Here is a 16,460-nt window from a genome sequence, read left to right as displayed (position 1 = left end):
AAAACGCTGGCTTACGCTGAACTTTTGATGTTTTTTTTAAAGATTCGGATGTATTCATAACGAGTTGGTCGTATGCATAACATATTAGTAACGGACACAGAACGTTTCGTTGTCTTATAGATAACTTATACCAATGAATGCTTAGCCTGTTGACGGCGTTCACAACCTATGCCCAACGATAGTTTAACTTATGCATAGTGCGCTGCACGTATCGCCGACGATCACGTGGCGTAAACTATTAAAAGGCTGCCGCACAATGATTCCAATCATAACCGCCGGAGAAATGGAAGTGTCAACATCGCAGTCACACCTTGGCGATCTTGCCAGCGTATGCCAACCTCTGAAAAATGAGTCTAAAACGCTGGCGCACGTCGAATTCTGTATGGGTAAGTTTGGTATACGTGAATAGAACGCTAAAGTATGCTGTCATATGTCGTAGTAAGTGGAGTATGTCTTGAAATTTTAAACGTGTTAAACATTTTACGACGTACTTGCTGTATGCCTCATACGTTCCGCATGCGATGGGAATAAGTTGTACGCACGATATGCGATTGTTGGCACACGTCGACAAAAGTTACTTGTAAGTTACTCATAAGTAACTTACAACTACAACTTGTGGCCAGCATAGCGGAACTTGTGAGTCATACGCTGGCATAAGTCGTAAAATTTCAAGCATGCTAAAATTTGAGGACAACCGCAAAGTACAACGATGAAAGCCAGCGTACTACGACGTATGGCAGTGTTTTTCAGCGTTTTCTCAATGTTTCCAAAACTCACCCATAACGTATTCGACGTGTGCCAGCGTTTTAGACAAATTTTTCAAAAATCAGCATAAGCTGGGTAAAACGTCAAGGTGTGACTGGGCCTTTACTGATAATAATTTCTTCCCGAGTACAGTACCTCCCCTTGAATAGTTTCTTCCCGACCATCGTGCCTTCTCTGGAATATTTTCTTCCTGAATTGAGTGCTTTCCCGAGTATAATTTCTTCCCGAATACAGTGCCTTCCCTTTAATAATCCCTTCCCGCGTATAATTCCTTCCCTCGTACAGTGCCTTCCTGGAATAATTTCTTCCATCATGCAATTTCTTCCCTTTTGCAGTGCTTTCCCTTGAATACACTCTTTCCAAGTATCATGCCTTCCCGAGAATATTTTCTGAGTATAGTGCCTTCACTATAATAATTCCTTCCCGATTATCGTGCCTTCCCAATAATAATTGACTACTTTTGAATAGTTTCTTTCCTTGTGTGGTGCCTTCCAGTAAATAAATTCTTCCCTTGTACAGTGCCTTCCCGAGAATAATTTCTTCCCGAGTACAGTGCCTTCTCGAGATAATTTCTTCCCTTGTATAGTGCTTTCCTGAGAATATTTTTCCCCAGAGTGCAATGCCTTTCCTTGTCGAATTTCATCCTTAGTACAGTGCCTTCCCGAGAATAATTTATTCCCTCGTATAGTGCCCACCCTCGAATAATTTCTTACCTAGTGCAGTGCCTTCCCAAGAATAGTTTCTTCCCTGAATATAATTTCCACCCTTGTGCAGTGCCTTCCCTTGAACAATTAATTTCTTCCCCAGTCCAGTGCCTTCCCTCTAATAATTTCTTCCTGAGTGTGGTGCCTTCCCCATAAAAATTGCCTTTCCCAGAATAATTTATTCAATTGCCTTCCCCAGAATAATTTATTCCCAAGTATGCTGCATTCCCTAGAATAATTTCTTCCCTAGTTTAATTTCTTCCTGAGTGCAGTGCCTTCCCTGGAATAATTTCTTCCCTCAAAGTGCCTTCCCTCGAATAATTTCGTCCCGACCATAGGCCTTCCTTGGAATAATTTCTTTCCTACCACAGGGCCTTCCCAAGAATAATTTTTTTCCCTCGAAAAGTGCCTTCCCGAGAATAATTTCATACTGACTATAGTGCCTTCCTTGGAATAATTTCTTCCCGAGTACAGTGCCTTCCCAAGAATAATTTCTTCCCGACCACAGTGCCTTCCCAAGAATAATTTCTTCCCTCGTGCAGTGCCTTCCCCAGAATAGTTTTTTTTTCCGGAGTATGGTGCCTCCACTTTCATAATTTCTTCCCCTGTACATTGCCTTACCAAGAATAATTTCTTCCCGAGTACATTGCCTTCCAAGAATAATTTCTTCCCTAGTGTAATTTCTTCCTTAGTGCAGTGCCTTCCCGAGTACAGTGCCTTCCCAAGAATAAATTCTTCCCGAGTACAGTGCGTTCCCGAGAATAATTTCTTCCCTTGTATCATGCCTACCCTCGAATAATTCTTTATCTTGTGCATACCTTCCCAAGAATAGTTTCTTCCCTCGTATAATGCTTCCCTTGGACAGTGCCGTCCCTTGAACAATTTATTCCTGAGTCCAGTTTCTTCCCTCCAATAATTTTTCCCGAGTCTGGTGCCTTCCCCATAAAAATTCCCTTCCCCAGAATAATTTATTCCCAAGTATGGTGCATTCCCTGGAATATTTTCTTCCCAAGTTTAATTCCTTCCTGAGTACAGTTTCTTACCTGCATTAATTTCTTCCCGAGAATAATTTCTTCCCTCTTGCAGGGCCTTCCCCAGAATAATTTGTTCATGAGTATGGTGCCTCCACTTTTATAAGTTCTTCCCTTGTACATTGCCTTCCTGAGAATAATTTCTTCCCCAGTACATTGCCTTCCCAAGAGTAATTTCTTCCCGAGTATAATATCTTCCCTCATGCAGTGCCTTTCTGAGTACAGTGCCTTCCCTGGAATAATTTCTTCCCGATGACAGTGCGTTCCCTGTAATCATTTCTTCACTCGTTGAGTGCTTTCCCTCCCATGGTTATTTCCCTTGTATAGTCATATAGTTTAAGTACAGTTCCTTCCCTATCATTTTTGGGATGCAACAAATGTGATGGACAGCCTTTTGCGTTTACTTTGGAGTCCGAATTATGAATCAAGATTTTGTGATTAATTCGCTTTTCCCAATCGGTACATCGGACAGCAAAATCACAACGGCTGCACGCATTGTTTGCTGTCCGATTTCAAAGATGGATGTGTTTACATCCTATGCGGTGTATTAACCATGACGATAAGATGGTCGACTGGTTAATTGAAAGGCAGCACGGCACCTTGGATGCAGGTGACTCGGATGAAATGGCAGTGTTTTATAAAATTTGCTCTTTCCGGGCAGGCTCTTTCGCATTCCTGAGAACACGCGGGTTGGACCGTGTCCTGCAGTGTGCTCACCACGGGACGTCGCATTCGGGAAAAGTCAGGACCCCGGCTTTGTCCGTGCCTCCTAATTACCGCGCACTCTATTAGCACAGAGCCGTGGCACACTCTGGAACTAATGTCACGGCGTCCCCTTTTCCCCAATTGTCCCCCTCCCCCCTCCCCCATGCGCCCATCAGACCTGTTTGCCTCGCCAGGGTACTTCTCTCCCCTTTGTGTTTGTGCTGGCAATGGTGCACCATGAGGATTTGAGGGGGGGGGGCAGTATGGGGTGTGTGGGGGCACCTCTTTGTGCCGTCCATTCACGTACAACGGAAGCGTTCTCCGGCCCGCCGGTTCCGGCTACGGCTCTTGCCACAAAGCCGAGCCGAGCGCACAGTGCACACAATCATCGATTCTTTCCATTCGGTGCGGGAAAAGTGCGGAGCACGCTCTGCTCGCCCTTCGCATCAATGGCTACACTCGCAAATGATGCAAAACGATGGCTTTGCCATTGTGTGGCCGTCAAACCTTATTTGCCAACTGCACCCTGGTGGCTGAATGCGTGTCTCTGCGGCCACGTCGACCCCTGGGTTGGACTCCCTGCGGCTAAAACAAGGCGCGGCTGATTGGCGAGGCGGGGCCAGAGCGTTAATGAAGCGCCGCGGGCGCAGGGACGGTGTGTCGTTTTATCCGAGCCAGCGAGCCTTGGCGGAAAGCCCTGCTCATTATACCGACACATTCCGAGCCGACGATCTTGTTTGCCTTCGCGCGGGGACTGATTGTTTGTAAATACTAGGGCGCACAACGACTCGAAGAAATGGGCGCGTAAAAATCGGCCCGTGCATGGAAAACCTCCCGAGGGGCATGAAAGCTCTTGGTGTTCCACATTTACAATAATAGCAACGGACATAAAAAAAATGTATATCGTGCTTATCATAGGTCCGCACATAAAAAGCTCCACAACACTTGTCATAGTTCCAAAGTGAAAAGGGTCTACCATACTTATAGATCCATATCATGGATTCGTATGAAAAAAGATCGACCACACTTATCATGGGTCCGCACATAAAGTTGTCTACCATGCGTATAAGTTACATGTAAAACGATCGACTGCACTTATCGTAGATATGTACATATAAAAGGGTCTATTCTTATAATAGGTCCGTGTGTAAAGGATTTATTCATATAATATGTCCGTACTGAAAGGGTTAATGCTTTTAATAGGTTCGTACATAAAGGTTTAATCCTAATAATAGGTTCGTACGTATAATTAAAAAACGGTCTGTTTATAATAGGTTCATACATGAATGGAGGGTCTATGTTTCAAATAGGTCCACAAATAAAAAATAATTGGGGTTAAGACTGGGGGGTGACACGTGCTTAATAAAATTGTCCGTGCAAGGAAACACCATTGAGTAAAACTGGTTGACGGATTTATGTTGAAGTGGAGTAAAACATCGCTTTGGTCCACGCTTGATATAGTCAGTGAGTGTTAAAAAGAGTCGATCGATGGGTGGAAAGATCCATATGTTAAAAAAAAAGGTTCATGCAGATTATGCTCGTTAAAAAAGTTCTCAAGGTTTATAATTTTGCAATTTTAAAGTTCATATAATCAACAAGGAATTTACTATTTCTAACACTGAACACCACCAGTGTTTCTTGGACTACAGTGAGGATATAGTTCTGAGCACTAGTGTAACACATTCTTTGTGAAGGTTCGAGTGTAGAAACATCAATTATTGAAAAGTTTGCACCGGAGAAGAAAGTTCCCCATTTAGAAATGGTCAGCTTTCAGGAATGTGAGACCAAAAATGTTTCGTGGGTCGAAAGATCTACCACCATTATTATTTTAACGGAATCAATTATTCCCGCCTTGTGGAGTGAACTGGGAAACATTTTTGGGCCATCTAACTAACTAACTAACTAACTAACATCGAGGCCAGGCCTAACTTTCGACTGAAGAAGGGAGCAATTGGTAATTTATTCAGGGTGCTTGTGATAACTCGACTAATCTTTGCCAAAGACACTTGGCGATCTTATACGTTCACAAGCTATTGCTGGCAGACGGGTCCTCCAACTTAACGTCCTTCTGAGGGACGGAGCGCACATTGGTAGATCACCCTGCTTGAGAAATAATCGGGTGAAAGTTTATGGCTAAGTCAAGATTCAAACCCAGATTAGACAGCTGAAAGTCAAACATCCACTCATCGAATCCATCTTGCCAACTAACCGTAAAAAGATCAACTTATTTTTTTCTTTTTTATAGATCACACATGAAAAAAAATCAGTGCAGCCCAAAAGGTTTCCATGTGGGGGAAAGAGGTCCGTACGTGAAATGACGTCCGTGCTTAAAAACGAGTGAACACTCATTTTATTACATGACTTAGAGTGAGAAAAATTTACATCCACCTTGGTTCCAGTAACTATGATATGAAAATATAATGCGAGATGTAATTCTCTCATGAATGCAAAAAAGAACAAACTACACGTTTTGGTAATTGAGTATCAGCTAAACAATCTAAAGGTGAGTTAATAAACAAACATGTTTATCAATAAAATCGATTTGATAACATCCATAATTCTCCTTCTTGGATCAATCATTTAAATGATTTTAAAATGTTTTAATTTAAATCTCATTTTCCATATTTAAAATAATCTGGAATTAAATTAGCAAAATGGTTTTCAAAGAAAAGGGCTATTGTTCTTGTTGTTGTCTGTATTTTTGTTTGTTTGTTTGTTAGTGAATGCATATCCGAAGATGTGCTTTCCTTGTATGTTATTAAATCATGTTCCATATAGTTTTGCTCTCCCCCCCCCCCCTACAAGTCTTGAGAAGAAGCTTAATGAATTGAAATTACATCTATCAATGACAAATGTTTTCAGAAAGTCTTTTTTTCATTTTTTTTTTTCAACATCATTAAGTTAAGACGTTATCCTTGGTCATTTTATAGTGCGATTGAAATTTTTTTTTAATACTCACATTTATGTGCATAGAATATATGTGATGAAATAGTTTATGTAGCATAGTGAATTACTTGTTTGAAATCATTGTTCTTTAAGAAACCGTGCTTGGTGGATGCGCGAAGCTTGGTTCGGGACCCTTTGCACGAGTTGTTGGGTACTTTCGCCGACAAAGAGGGTGGTGTGACTGTACGTATATTGCAGCACATGTATCCAGCACGTCTGTTTCAGCAGCTCTCGGGCCTTTGAAAATATTTTTGGGATCCCAGTTTTGGTAGAATCGCGTTTTGACGATTATATTCAAATTTTTTACCAAACGGGCTTTAGATGACCTTTTGTATTGGATACATTTGTGAATCAACCTGGCAAGAGGCACTCTAATTTCAGCTTCTATTCACGGGCACTGGCAGAGCATGAAATTACAAATATAGGATACTGTTAAAAGCATAAAATTGTAAATATACAGTATATATATATATATATATATATATATATATATATATATATATATATATATATATATATATATATATATATATATATATATATATATATATGTATGTATGTTTTTTTGTGTATATATATATATATATGTATATAGAAATATATACATATATATATATATATATATGTATATATATATATATATATATATATATATATATATATATATATATATATATATATATATATATATATATATATACCGTATATGGATTTATATGTGTGTGTGTATATGTATATAGAAATATATACATATATATATATATATATATATATATATATATATATATATATATATATATATATATATATATATATATATATATATATACCGTATATGGATTTATATGTGTGTGTATATATATATATATATATATATATATATATATATATATATATATATATATATATATATATATATATATATATATATATATATATATACACACATATGTATGTATATATACATATGTATGTAAATATACATATATGTAAATATACATATATATGATGTGGTCTTTGAAAAGGGTATGTGCATAAATTAAAGTGTTGTTGATATTGTGAATGTATTTTGTAGGTTTGGCCACAGAATTGCTGATCATCTCTCATTGAAGGAGGATTCATTTTTTTGTGACAATAAGATTTAAAAAAAAGGGTAGATGTAGCAGACTTTCGAAGCGGTTTTATTTCTGTGGCCTGGTCGGTGAGAATTATGTTGAGCAAACATGAACTGCAGTTATTTATTTATCACTCGTGATAATGTCCGAACTTTCAGCACAAACTCTCATCATTCAGTTCATGATCTGATTTGTGATCAAGTCAAGTAATGAAACCATGTTATTTTTGTTGAGCCCACTGTTCAATTGAAACCTAAGTCTTCATTCATCGCTCCTTTACAGCAATTTACTATGACATAATTACTATTATTTTTCCTTTATTACTACCTGCGCACACTCGGTGAGGATGTACAGCATATGTTATATATATATTTATATATATATATATATATATATATATATATATATATATATATATATATATATATATATATATATATATATATGATTAAACGATATATCGTGGTGATGGTCGAATGGCAGCTATCATTTCCTGAAGCGCGACTGTGTCGCTGATGTAGTGCCCCTCTACCAGTACACACATTGGAACTGGTATTCTTTCGCCGACCTCGGAAGGATGACAGGCTGAGTCAACCTTCTGGTGTATTAATTCAGCGGCCGACGGGGCTTGAACTCAGGACCCTAGGATTCCAAGCCGCCACCCTAACCACTGAGCCAACACCAGGCTAACGATATATCAAAAAAGTGACCTCTGGAACATAGCTCACAAGGTATGTTTTTTCCAAAGTGGTGAGGAACGTTTCAACATGGGCTGTGAGTGAGCATGTAATTTTTCGATGATGAGCGGTCATGTAAATTTATTTTAATATAATCACAGTATAATTATCTTGATTATACAATATGGAGCTTTATCTTTTGGTGAATATTGTGCTCTCGTACGTTTGCAGAAAACGAATCTTTATTTGTATGCTTATGACAAAGCAGAATGAAAAGTGATATTATATGACTTCTGTACTGTAATCGCTTATGAAGTATTATGGTTATGAATAAGTTTCATGAGACTTCTCCCACACATATGTGTTTCCTGAATTAATATTATGGTTCTGTAAATTGAATAATCACGGTGATTATATTGAAATAGTAAGGATCAGAGAAAGAAGGAATGAAAAGTCATGATAAATTAAATGGTACTCTTAATTATTATCGTCTTTTAAAAATACTGTAAAATTATTATTTGCTATTTGTAGGAAAGAAGCGAATTACTGAAACCTATTCAGATTTTAATTAAGATTGTTTTGACTCTAATGTTTGACACTGAATGGAGAACCTTCATATAAGTTTCCACAAATTATAATGAATAAAGGAAATGTTTAAAGAAAAAGATTTCTTTATGAAAACAAGAATGTATATTGTGTGAATTATATGAGAATATAAAATATAAAATAAACAGTCACAATTATAATGCAAAACTAAACAATATCAAAATGCCCACACATTCGTAATTGTTTTAAAATTGGTTATATTGTCGATTGTCTAACATTATATTAAATATATTAATGAATCCACAACTTCTTTAACAGCACCAATTATTTCCCCCTTCTTATGGGTTCAGATGGGGAACGTTTTTGCGCGAAGTCTTTCACGAGCCGGCTGGCAAGGCCTGACATTCAACTGAAGGTGCCATCAATTTGTGATTTGTTCAGGATGTGGGCGATAAGTCACCTACTCTTCACAAAACACACAGTGGGATCGTTGATGTCCAACAATGATCAGTGCTGGTAGGCGGCTCTTCTGACATCCTTATGATGGAGGGTGCACAAATTGATGCATCACCTTGCACGCGAAACACCAGGGTGACAGTTTATAGCTCGGTCAGGAATCGAGCCCAGACTAAGGATGTCAAAGAAAAGTGCATGCACCTTCTGGCGAATGCACAATATAATTAATTAACATCACCATTATAATACTGCAATGATATTACCGGTATAATTTGTTCGTACTTCGCAAGCATGTTATGTCTCTCGGTAGTTATGCTTCGAGATTATATTCACATCGACAGAGCTTTCTTTATAGGATTGCGCAATGGTGGACTATATAATATCATATTTATTGAGTATACACATGACAACACAGTAAGGAATCAAGTTGCATGCCCTAGGAATGGCTCGCTATGTATACGCTATAGCTGTAACAGCTTTATTATATACGCGGAAGATTGTGTAAAAAATATATTTATATATCGGATATACATTTTCACTCTACGGCAGGTTTATTGAGCTTTTCCTCATTTTCTTTTTAATCACATCATATATATGTACATTGCAGGGGTTTGACACGTCACAGAACATGTGCATTTCACTTGCACAGCATAATCTTATTTCCACTTGAAAAACCAAAACTCAGGTCCGCCTTGTCCTCAACAACCACACGACTAACAGCAAGTCCCCACTGCCGATCCGGTCGGTCTGAGCGAGCATCACTCGAGCCCGATGGGGAAATGCACTCTGACCCCGCACACTAGCCGACCGAGGTTGAGCCATTGGCATGTGCTCGGGTCATGGAGAGTTTTAGGCATTTCAAAGTACAGGAATAATGGCCTTTGCAGAAACAATGGCCCACACGTCAGTTAGCACATTATCAGCGAGTAAGAGGTCATTGCCATATAAATCGTTAGTGCCAAATTTTCCTGCCATATAAATCGTTATTTTACACCTGCAGCAGCCCCATAATGTGCCGGCACGGGTTCTGCCCTGAGCACGTGTACGGCTTGTACTGGAAATGCACTTTGTGGCCCAAGTGTGCAAGGTCAGATTTTAGTGGAAATGCGCTCTGTGATGCAAGTATGACTGGGTTGTCATGGAAACATGCCTTGTGACCCGAGCCTGTGGCCAGGTTGTAATGTAAATGTGCTCCTTGGCCCGAACACATGCCTTGGATGTAAGGAAAATGTATTCCGTGGCCCGAGCGAATGGCCGGGTTTTAATGAAAACATGCTCTGTGGCCTAAATGCGCATGTGTGGCCACTGGCCAGGTTATAATGGAAACGCACCCTGTGGCCTGAACATGTGCGCACTGCCGAGTTGTAGAAATTTTTACGCGCTTGAGGATGCCAAGTCTTTCAGTCACTCAGATGTCTGACTCGCTCAGGTCGCTGTCTTGCATCCGTGATGAGCCCGGAGGCCGAACATCGCTCTTTCTTATGGAGTCTTGCGAGACTCTGGGGCTGACCGTAGCTCCGGGAGAGCAAGTCGGTTCGGGGAGAAACCGTGCAACGCTGTGCGACACTGTCTGTTGCTGAGACCTGTGGCAGCAAACATGAAACGGAACTTAATACATTTCTGCTTCGACATAAATTATATGTACACCATGTATAAAAATTGTATATGCGTGAATTAACTCGCAAAGGTATTCACTCATGAATATACGGTATGTGCCAAAAAAAACTGAAGATGTGAGGTCAAAGCCATATATCCATATTTATTATACGAGTGCTTTGCGATCTGATTGAAAATGTTCTTTGATTAATTATATCCAAAATCATATTGAAAAAATACCTCTCCTATATCTGTCCACATCATTATAAATATGTACAAAAAAAAAAAAATATATATATATATTTATAAATATATAGATATACATACATGCAACAAAATAAATAAAATATATATTATATGTCATAAAACTGATTCGTGCATGGTGTTTGGCACCAACATTAAAAGTAGTGGTGCAGTTAGCTAGGCACATAATACAGCTTTTACAGTTTACATATTTCTGGCATCAGCACACAGGTGTTACTCGGAAACAACGAGGGCGCAATAATAGCCTTTTCACTGTTGTCAACATAATCGTTTAAGCAGCTTTTATATAACGTCGTTCTGGTTCTGATCCTGAGTTTCTCAAGTTTAGCCTCTTTTGCAGAACATGTAAATTACACGAAATACTTAAAAGCAAATGCATTATATTTGTAACCGTACTTGTACGAAATATAATCTACAATGTGGGCAACGCTTTGTTTTCGAGCATCAAAAAATAAGAAATTTTGGAGAATGAAAAAAAATCCCCATTATTTATGTAACTTCCTTGAGCCAAGCACACGCGTAACAAGAACAGCACTCGGGAGAGCGCATACCTCCGCCAAACTTAGCAGTTTAGGTTTTGTATCCCACTGATAGACTGGATCTGGACCTGAACCAAAATCGAATCAATTTGTCTTCATCACACACCCAATCTGTGCACAAATTTTCGTCCGAATTTGTCCATAACTTTTTGAGATATTCTGGACAGACAGACAGACAGACCGGGATGAAAACATTTGGTGATGGAGGTAATAATCACAAAAAAAATTTTCCCTTGCAGTTTTTTTGACAACTGGTTAACAGTGAGTACCGTAAATAAATTACATAAATAAATAAATGAGAACTACCCTTGTAGAAGTAATGTATGCCTACAAGTGCCAAAATACATTATTATTGCATACACCACAACACGACACCAGTGAATGTGAAATCACATGGTTTAACACATTCAATATACTTCATGCCTATTTGTTAAATTTTGTCAATAACTTTTTTGAACATAAAGATCCCACTACATGACCTGATATAATAAATACTCTTAATCGAATATCTAATGTGCACATAAACTTATTACGTATGCAGGGTGTTTCAAAAGTCTGGAATTGTGGGGATATTTATTTTATTATTTTATTATAATAATTGTTCAAAATATCAATACTTGTATGTAGGTTTCTTTAAATGTTTAACATTGACACATCAATTTTTACACATTCGTTTGATTTCATTCTTCAGATCTTCCATGGTACGTGGTCTCATGGTATAAACCACTGATGTTAGGTGTTCCCAAAGAAAAAGGTCAAGTGGTGTTGAAGTTGGACTACCTGGGGCCATTCTATCGGTACACAATGTCCTATCCAGCTTAAAGGTATCGTCTCAAAAAATAAAAAAAAAACATTAAAAAATATTTCCTATGATTCTTGACTTTTGAAAAACCCTGTATTATGAGTATTATCCAATGAGTAATGCCTCGTTTTTAGTATATAACCTGTGTGTGTGTGTGTGTTTATATGTGCATATATATATATATATATATATATATATATATATATATATACATTTATATGTGTGTGTATGTACTGTATATATATATATATATATATATATATATATATATATATATATATATATATATATATATATATATTTGAGTATTATCTTTATTATAAATAAAGATAATACTCAACACTTTATTATACATATATTTATTTTTATATATATATTATATACCGACACATGTATGTATCCGCACAGTAGTGCAGTTACTTTCGAGCTGTCGAGTGCGGGTTTGATTACCGACTGGACTATAACATGTTGGATCAGTGTGTCACAGGCAGTGCTTCACATCACAAAGTCCGCCATCCCTCGGATGGGCGTTAAGCTTGGTTGGTGGACGTTAACGATCTTGGTGTCTTCGATGAAGAGTCGGCGAGTTACCACCGCGACCTTGAATAAATTACAAATCTCTGCCTAAACTGCCGGTAGCAAGTGATCTGTTCTTCTTGGGTATTCCTTTACACCAGGCTGACCTCTCAAAAGTGTGGCTTCCGTGTGGCCTGCAGATGATGTACTAAAAACAAATTCACGTACCCAGGTGTTTACATGTCAGGTGTGAACGATCATCTTCGGCACCGAATGACAAACAAACAATGAACGCACACACTATCCATCCCTTCGGTAATGCATGAATTGAACTCTTGTTGTCGTCTTTCTGTATTTTTGTCAAACGTACTCAACAAGATCAGGTCATGGCTTGTCTGTTCAAAGCTGATGACACACTTCGAGGAAACTTGTTTCTTGACATATTTTAACTACATTTTCTATTCTGATGAACTGGGGTTTTTGAACCTGCAATACCTATAAAACGATCAAAACGCCTTTATTTAATCGCTCCCCTCCTGTGTGAGACCACCAATATCATGATGTTAAACCATCACATGTCCTTTTTCACATTAAGCCTAGTCTTTCATTTGTCCTTGGATCACATAATATCTGGTCATTTTCTGACACAAACGGTGGCTGTATCATTGGATTTTTCCGCTTAAACCGCTTACACATGTAAATATGACCGAGCTTTATCCCGTTTGACAAAACACACTGAAATCCAACATAGCCTGCGAGTGGTTGTTCAGTTTTTACTTTCATAAGCACCCGCACAAATTTATTTAAGCACAAATTTTTAATTTTGTCCCAGTTGTCCTGTTGCTAGCTCACCTATTCTTCGCTGCTGCAGCCCTGTCTCTCTGGCGACGGTTCTTAAACCAGTTTCCGACCTGTGTTGGAGTCAGGCCTGTAGCCTGCGCCAGCTCTCGCTTCTTCGCCGGGTTCGGGTATGGATCCTGCAGATACCACTCTCGAAGTAAGCTGCGTGTCCTCTCCTTGAAGCAGTGCGTCTTCTGTTCTCCGTCCCAAATTGTCCTTGGCAACGGGAACTTCTTGCGCACCCGGTACTTGTCCACGGGGCCAAGTGGTCGTCCTCGAAGCCTCTCAGCCTCCTGGTAGTGCGCCTCCAGCCAGAGCGCTTGGAGCTTCCCGTGGGAAGTTTTCCCGAACTTGTGATTCTCCAAGATCGTATACAGGTCACGGTAGTTGCCTGTGTGGAAGGCCACCACTGCTCTAGCCCTAAGGACTGCCTCCTGGCGGTTGAGAGCTTCCCATGCGCCGGGAGCCACGGGCAGAGACCATAAGAAGCGACCGAGCCTCTCAACATCACCACTTTCTTCAAGGGTCTCACAAACGCCGGCCACCTGCTGAGGGGTGAAGCTTAGCGTGGGCAGCGCGAACATGGGCACGATGCTCGCTCGACCCCGGTTCAGTTAAAGTTGTTCACGCGTCAAGTCCCCGAGGGGTCGTTTCGAGGCACCTGGGGGGGGGGTGGGCAGAGAGAGGCTTAGAGGGCGGGGTCTAAATAGGGGTGGGGCCGGGGGCACAATGAGGACAAAGAGCTCCTTCCAGCAGTCTGAGTCGGGTCTCCTAAGCGGCACCCTTCGCTCCAGAGCATCTTTTGCGCAAATGGAAAACCTTCACAGCTTTTCTACCCTCCCCGCCACCCTATATCTCTGGTGTCCCACCGACTAGATGCCCATCACTGGCTAGCCTGCCAATCGTGCCTCTCGACAGACGTCGCTGGGCCGGCTCAGCCCTTCCCGTCATGCATATTCACGATGGGGGGAACTGCGCCTGTACAGCAGGCGATGGAGCAGTACTGTGATTGCTCCAGTATGATACGGGGGACACCAAAGGGGACATGAATGCGGGGCGCGGCTAGCACACAGCATTTAAAAGAGAGAGGGATGGAAGGTTAGAGTGATGTAGATGGAGAAATGGAGTGAGGCAGGAGCAGAAGTGGAGGGAGGTATACCGGTGGAGCAATATTGTAGAGGTAAGCGTGTTGAGCTCTGGAGGATGGAAAAACAGTGGGAGGATGGAAGGAGGTAGGTGAAAGAAGGATGCAGGAATGTATATTTGAAAGAATGGCTGAATGCTGATGGATTGAAAGAAGAAGGAGGAGGGATGTAGGGACAAAGGTAAAGAGAAATTGAGGAGGGAATGGGTGGGGGAGTGTTGAGATCATTGAATGACCCACCGGTGAAGAACTCTGAGATTGAGGGATGGATGATAGGGGCCCGTACAGGATAATTTCACCAAGTTCTGGGGGACTTTTTAATCCTATTTCATGATATTTATCTGCCAATTAGAATCCTTTTAAAGATGTTTCTGATTTCCAAGAGTTTCGTTTCACTTCACATAGGTTGAGCCGAAATGATTTTGTAAATGGTATATTCAAATCAAACTTCCATAATAAAGTACCTCCAATAGTGTAATCTTTTCAATTTTTTTTTTAATGAAAGATTTCATTATAAATTCAATTATTGAGGTTAATTTTTTTTGTTTGTTTTGTGAAATGAATGATTAACGAAAATTCACATAAAATTCAGGACGAATGAGTTTTTGTTCCAATCGGCATTTGGAATGAGATCCTCCTCACAAGAGACAAAGAAACTTGTTTTATCTTTCAATTCACAAGTACATGTGATTAGTAAAAATATAATTACTGTAACTAAGTATACAGTCGTGCACTTGATTTTTGAAAATAAAATCTGCCATTTCCTGTGTGAGTAACACGAACGTACACAATGTCCAACATTGGTTGCATCGTTTGAGGCCATGGGTTGGCATGGGTGGCAAACCACCAATACAAATCCCTCATAGCGCGACAACTCTAAATAATACAATATGGCTCGATAATAGTACTTTATAATTTTATATGTAGTTTGATTTAAAAATACATATTTTTGTTTGTATCAACACTGTCTTTACGACAATACTTTTGGTTGAATCTTTTTTCTAAAGAACAGTTGTTAAATTCAATAAAAAATCGTTCATAAATTTTTGTTCATCAATCAAATTTATTGTCCACATGCATCGAATCTTTGTGTCTTTGAACGTATTGTTCAATGAATAACTTGAGATATATATATATATATATATATATATATATATATATATATATATATATATATATATATATATATATATATATATATACACACACACACACACACACACACACACACTCATGAACTTAGTCTGCTGATATATGTAAATATTAACACACACACACACACACACACACACACACACACACACACACACACACACACACACACACACACACACACACACACACTTTTAGTCACCTAAGTAGTGGATTATTTTGTTTTGACTTCAGCAAACCATCAAGAAGATTGATGTTTAAAGGTGTGCACCACAGAAATGATGGGCCAAACGGCCTCATTTCTCAGTTTGAGGTCCGTTTCTTGATTTTTCAGATGTACACACACACATGCAGGTAATTACCTTGCGGGGGTTGGAGACGGGTTTGTGCCCGTAAACTGACCCTGCGTACCTCTAACACATATGCCACATTTTGTCCAGGGGTGTGGAATTGCATAGAAATCGAAGAGAATGGTTACATGCACACACACACACACACACACACACACACACACACACACACACACACACACACACACACACACACACACACACACACACACACACACACACACACACACACACACACACACACACACACACACACACACACACACACCTGGTTTATATATACAAACATGTATATATATATATATATATATA

General features: G+C 39.4%; 2 protein-coding genes across 6 annotated transcripts in view; one reads left to right on the top strand and one right to left on the bottom strand.

Annotated features, from left to right (window-relative positions):
• Positions 1-16,460, top strand: part of LOC147031460 (homeobox protein six1a-like) — a 259,636-nt gene that overhangs the window by 122,608 nt on the left and 120,568 nt on the right. For 3 of the 5 annotated variants that reach the window (XR_015053162.1, XR_015053161.1, XR_015053169.1), the window contains one exon: positions 12,036-12,168. The exons of the other annotated variants lie outside the window; for them this stretch is intronic. The gene's annotated coding sequence lies outside the window, so the exon portion shown is untranslated. The remainder of the gene's footprint in view (positions 1-12,035; positions 12,169-16,460) is intronic. 5 annotated transcript variants of the gene reach the window in all.
• On the bottom strand, positions 9,316-14,612 carry LOC147031464 (homeobox protein SIX6-like). The gene is made up of 2 exons (XM_085863600.1): positions 13,515-14,612; positions 9,316-10,528 (listed from the first exon to the last, which is right to left on the bottom strand). The coding sequence occupies exons 1-2, from the start codon at positions 14,084-14,086 to the stop codon at positions 10,354-10,356; spliced, it is 747 nt and encodes a 248-aa protein (XP_085719726.1). The 5' UTR covers positions 14,087-14,612; the 3' UTR covers positions 9,316-10,353.

This window comes from Eptatretus burgeri, chromosome 2 (assembly GCF_056783735.1).
Source record: "Eptatretus burgeri isolate ZD-2024b chromosome 2, Ebu_testis_v1, whole genome shotgun sequence".
Classification (NCBI taxonomy): domain Eukaryota; kingdom Metazoa; phylum Chordata; class Myxini; order Myxiniformes; family Myxinidae; genus Eptatretus; species Eptatretus burgeri.
This window is presented reverse-complemented; position numbering and strand designations above follow the sequence as displayed.

Coding starts and splice junctions, on each gene's coding strand:
- LOC147031464 (XM_085863600.1), bottom strand. CDS start 14,086: ATGTTCGCGCTGCCCACGCTAAGCTTCACCCCTCAGCAGGTGGCCGGC. Junction 10,529..13,514: donor GCTGCAGCAGCGAAGAATAG/GTGAGCTAGCAA, acceptor TTGCTGCCACAG/GTCTCAGCAACAGACAGTGT.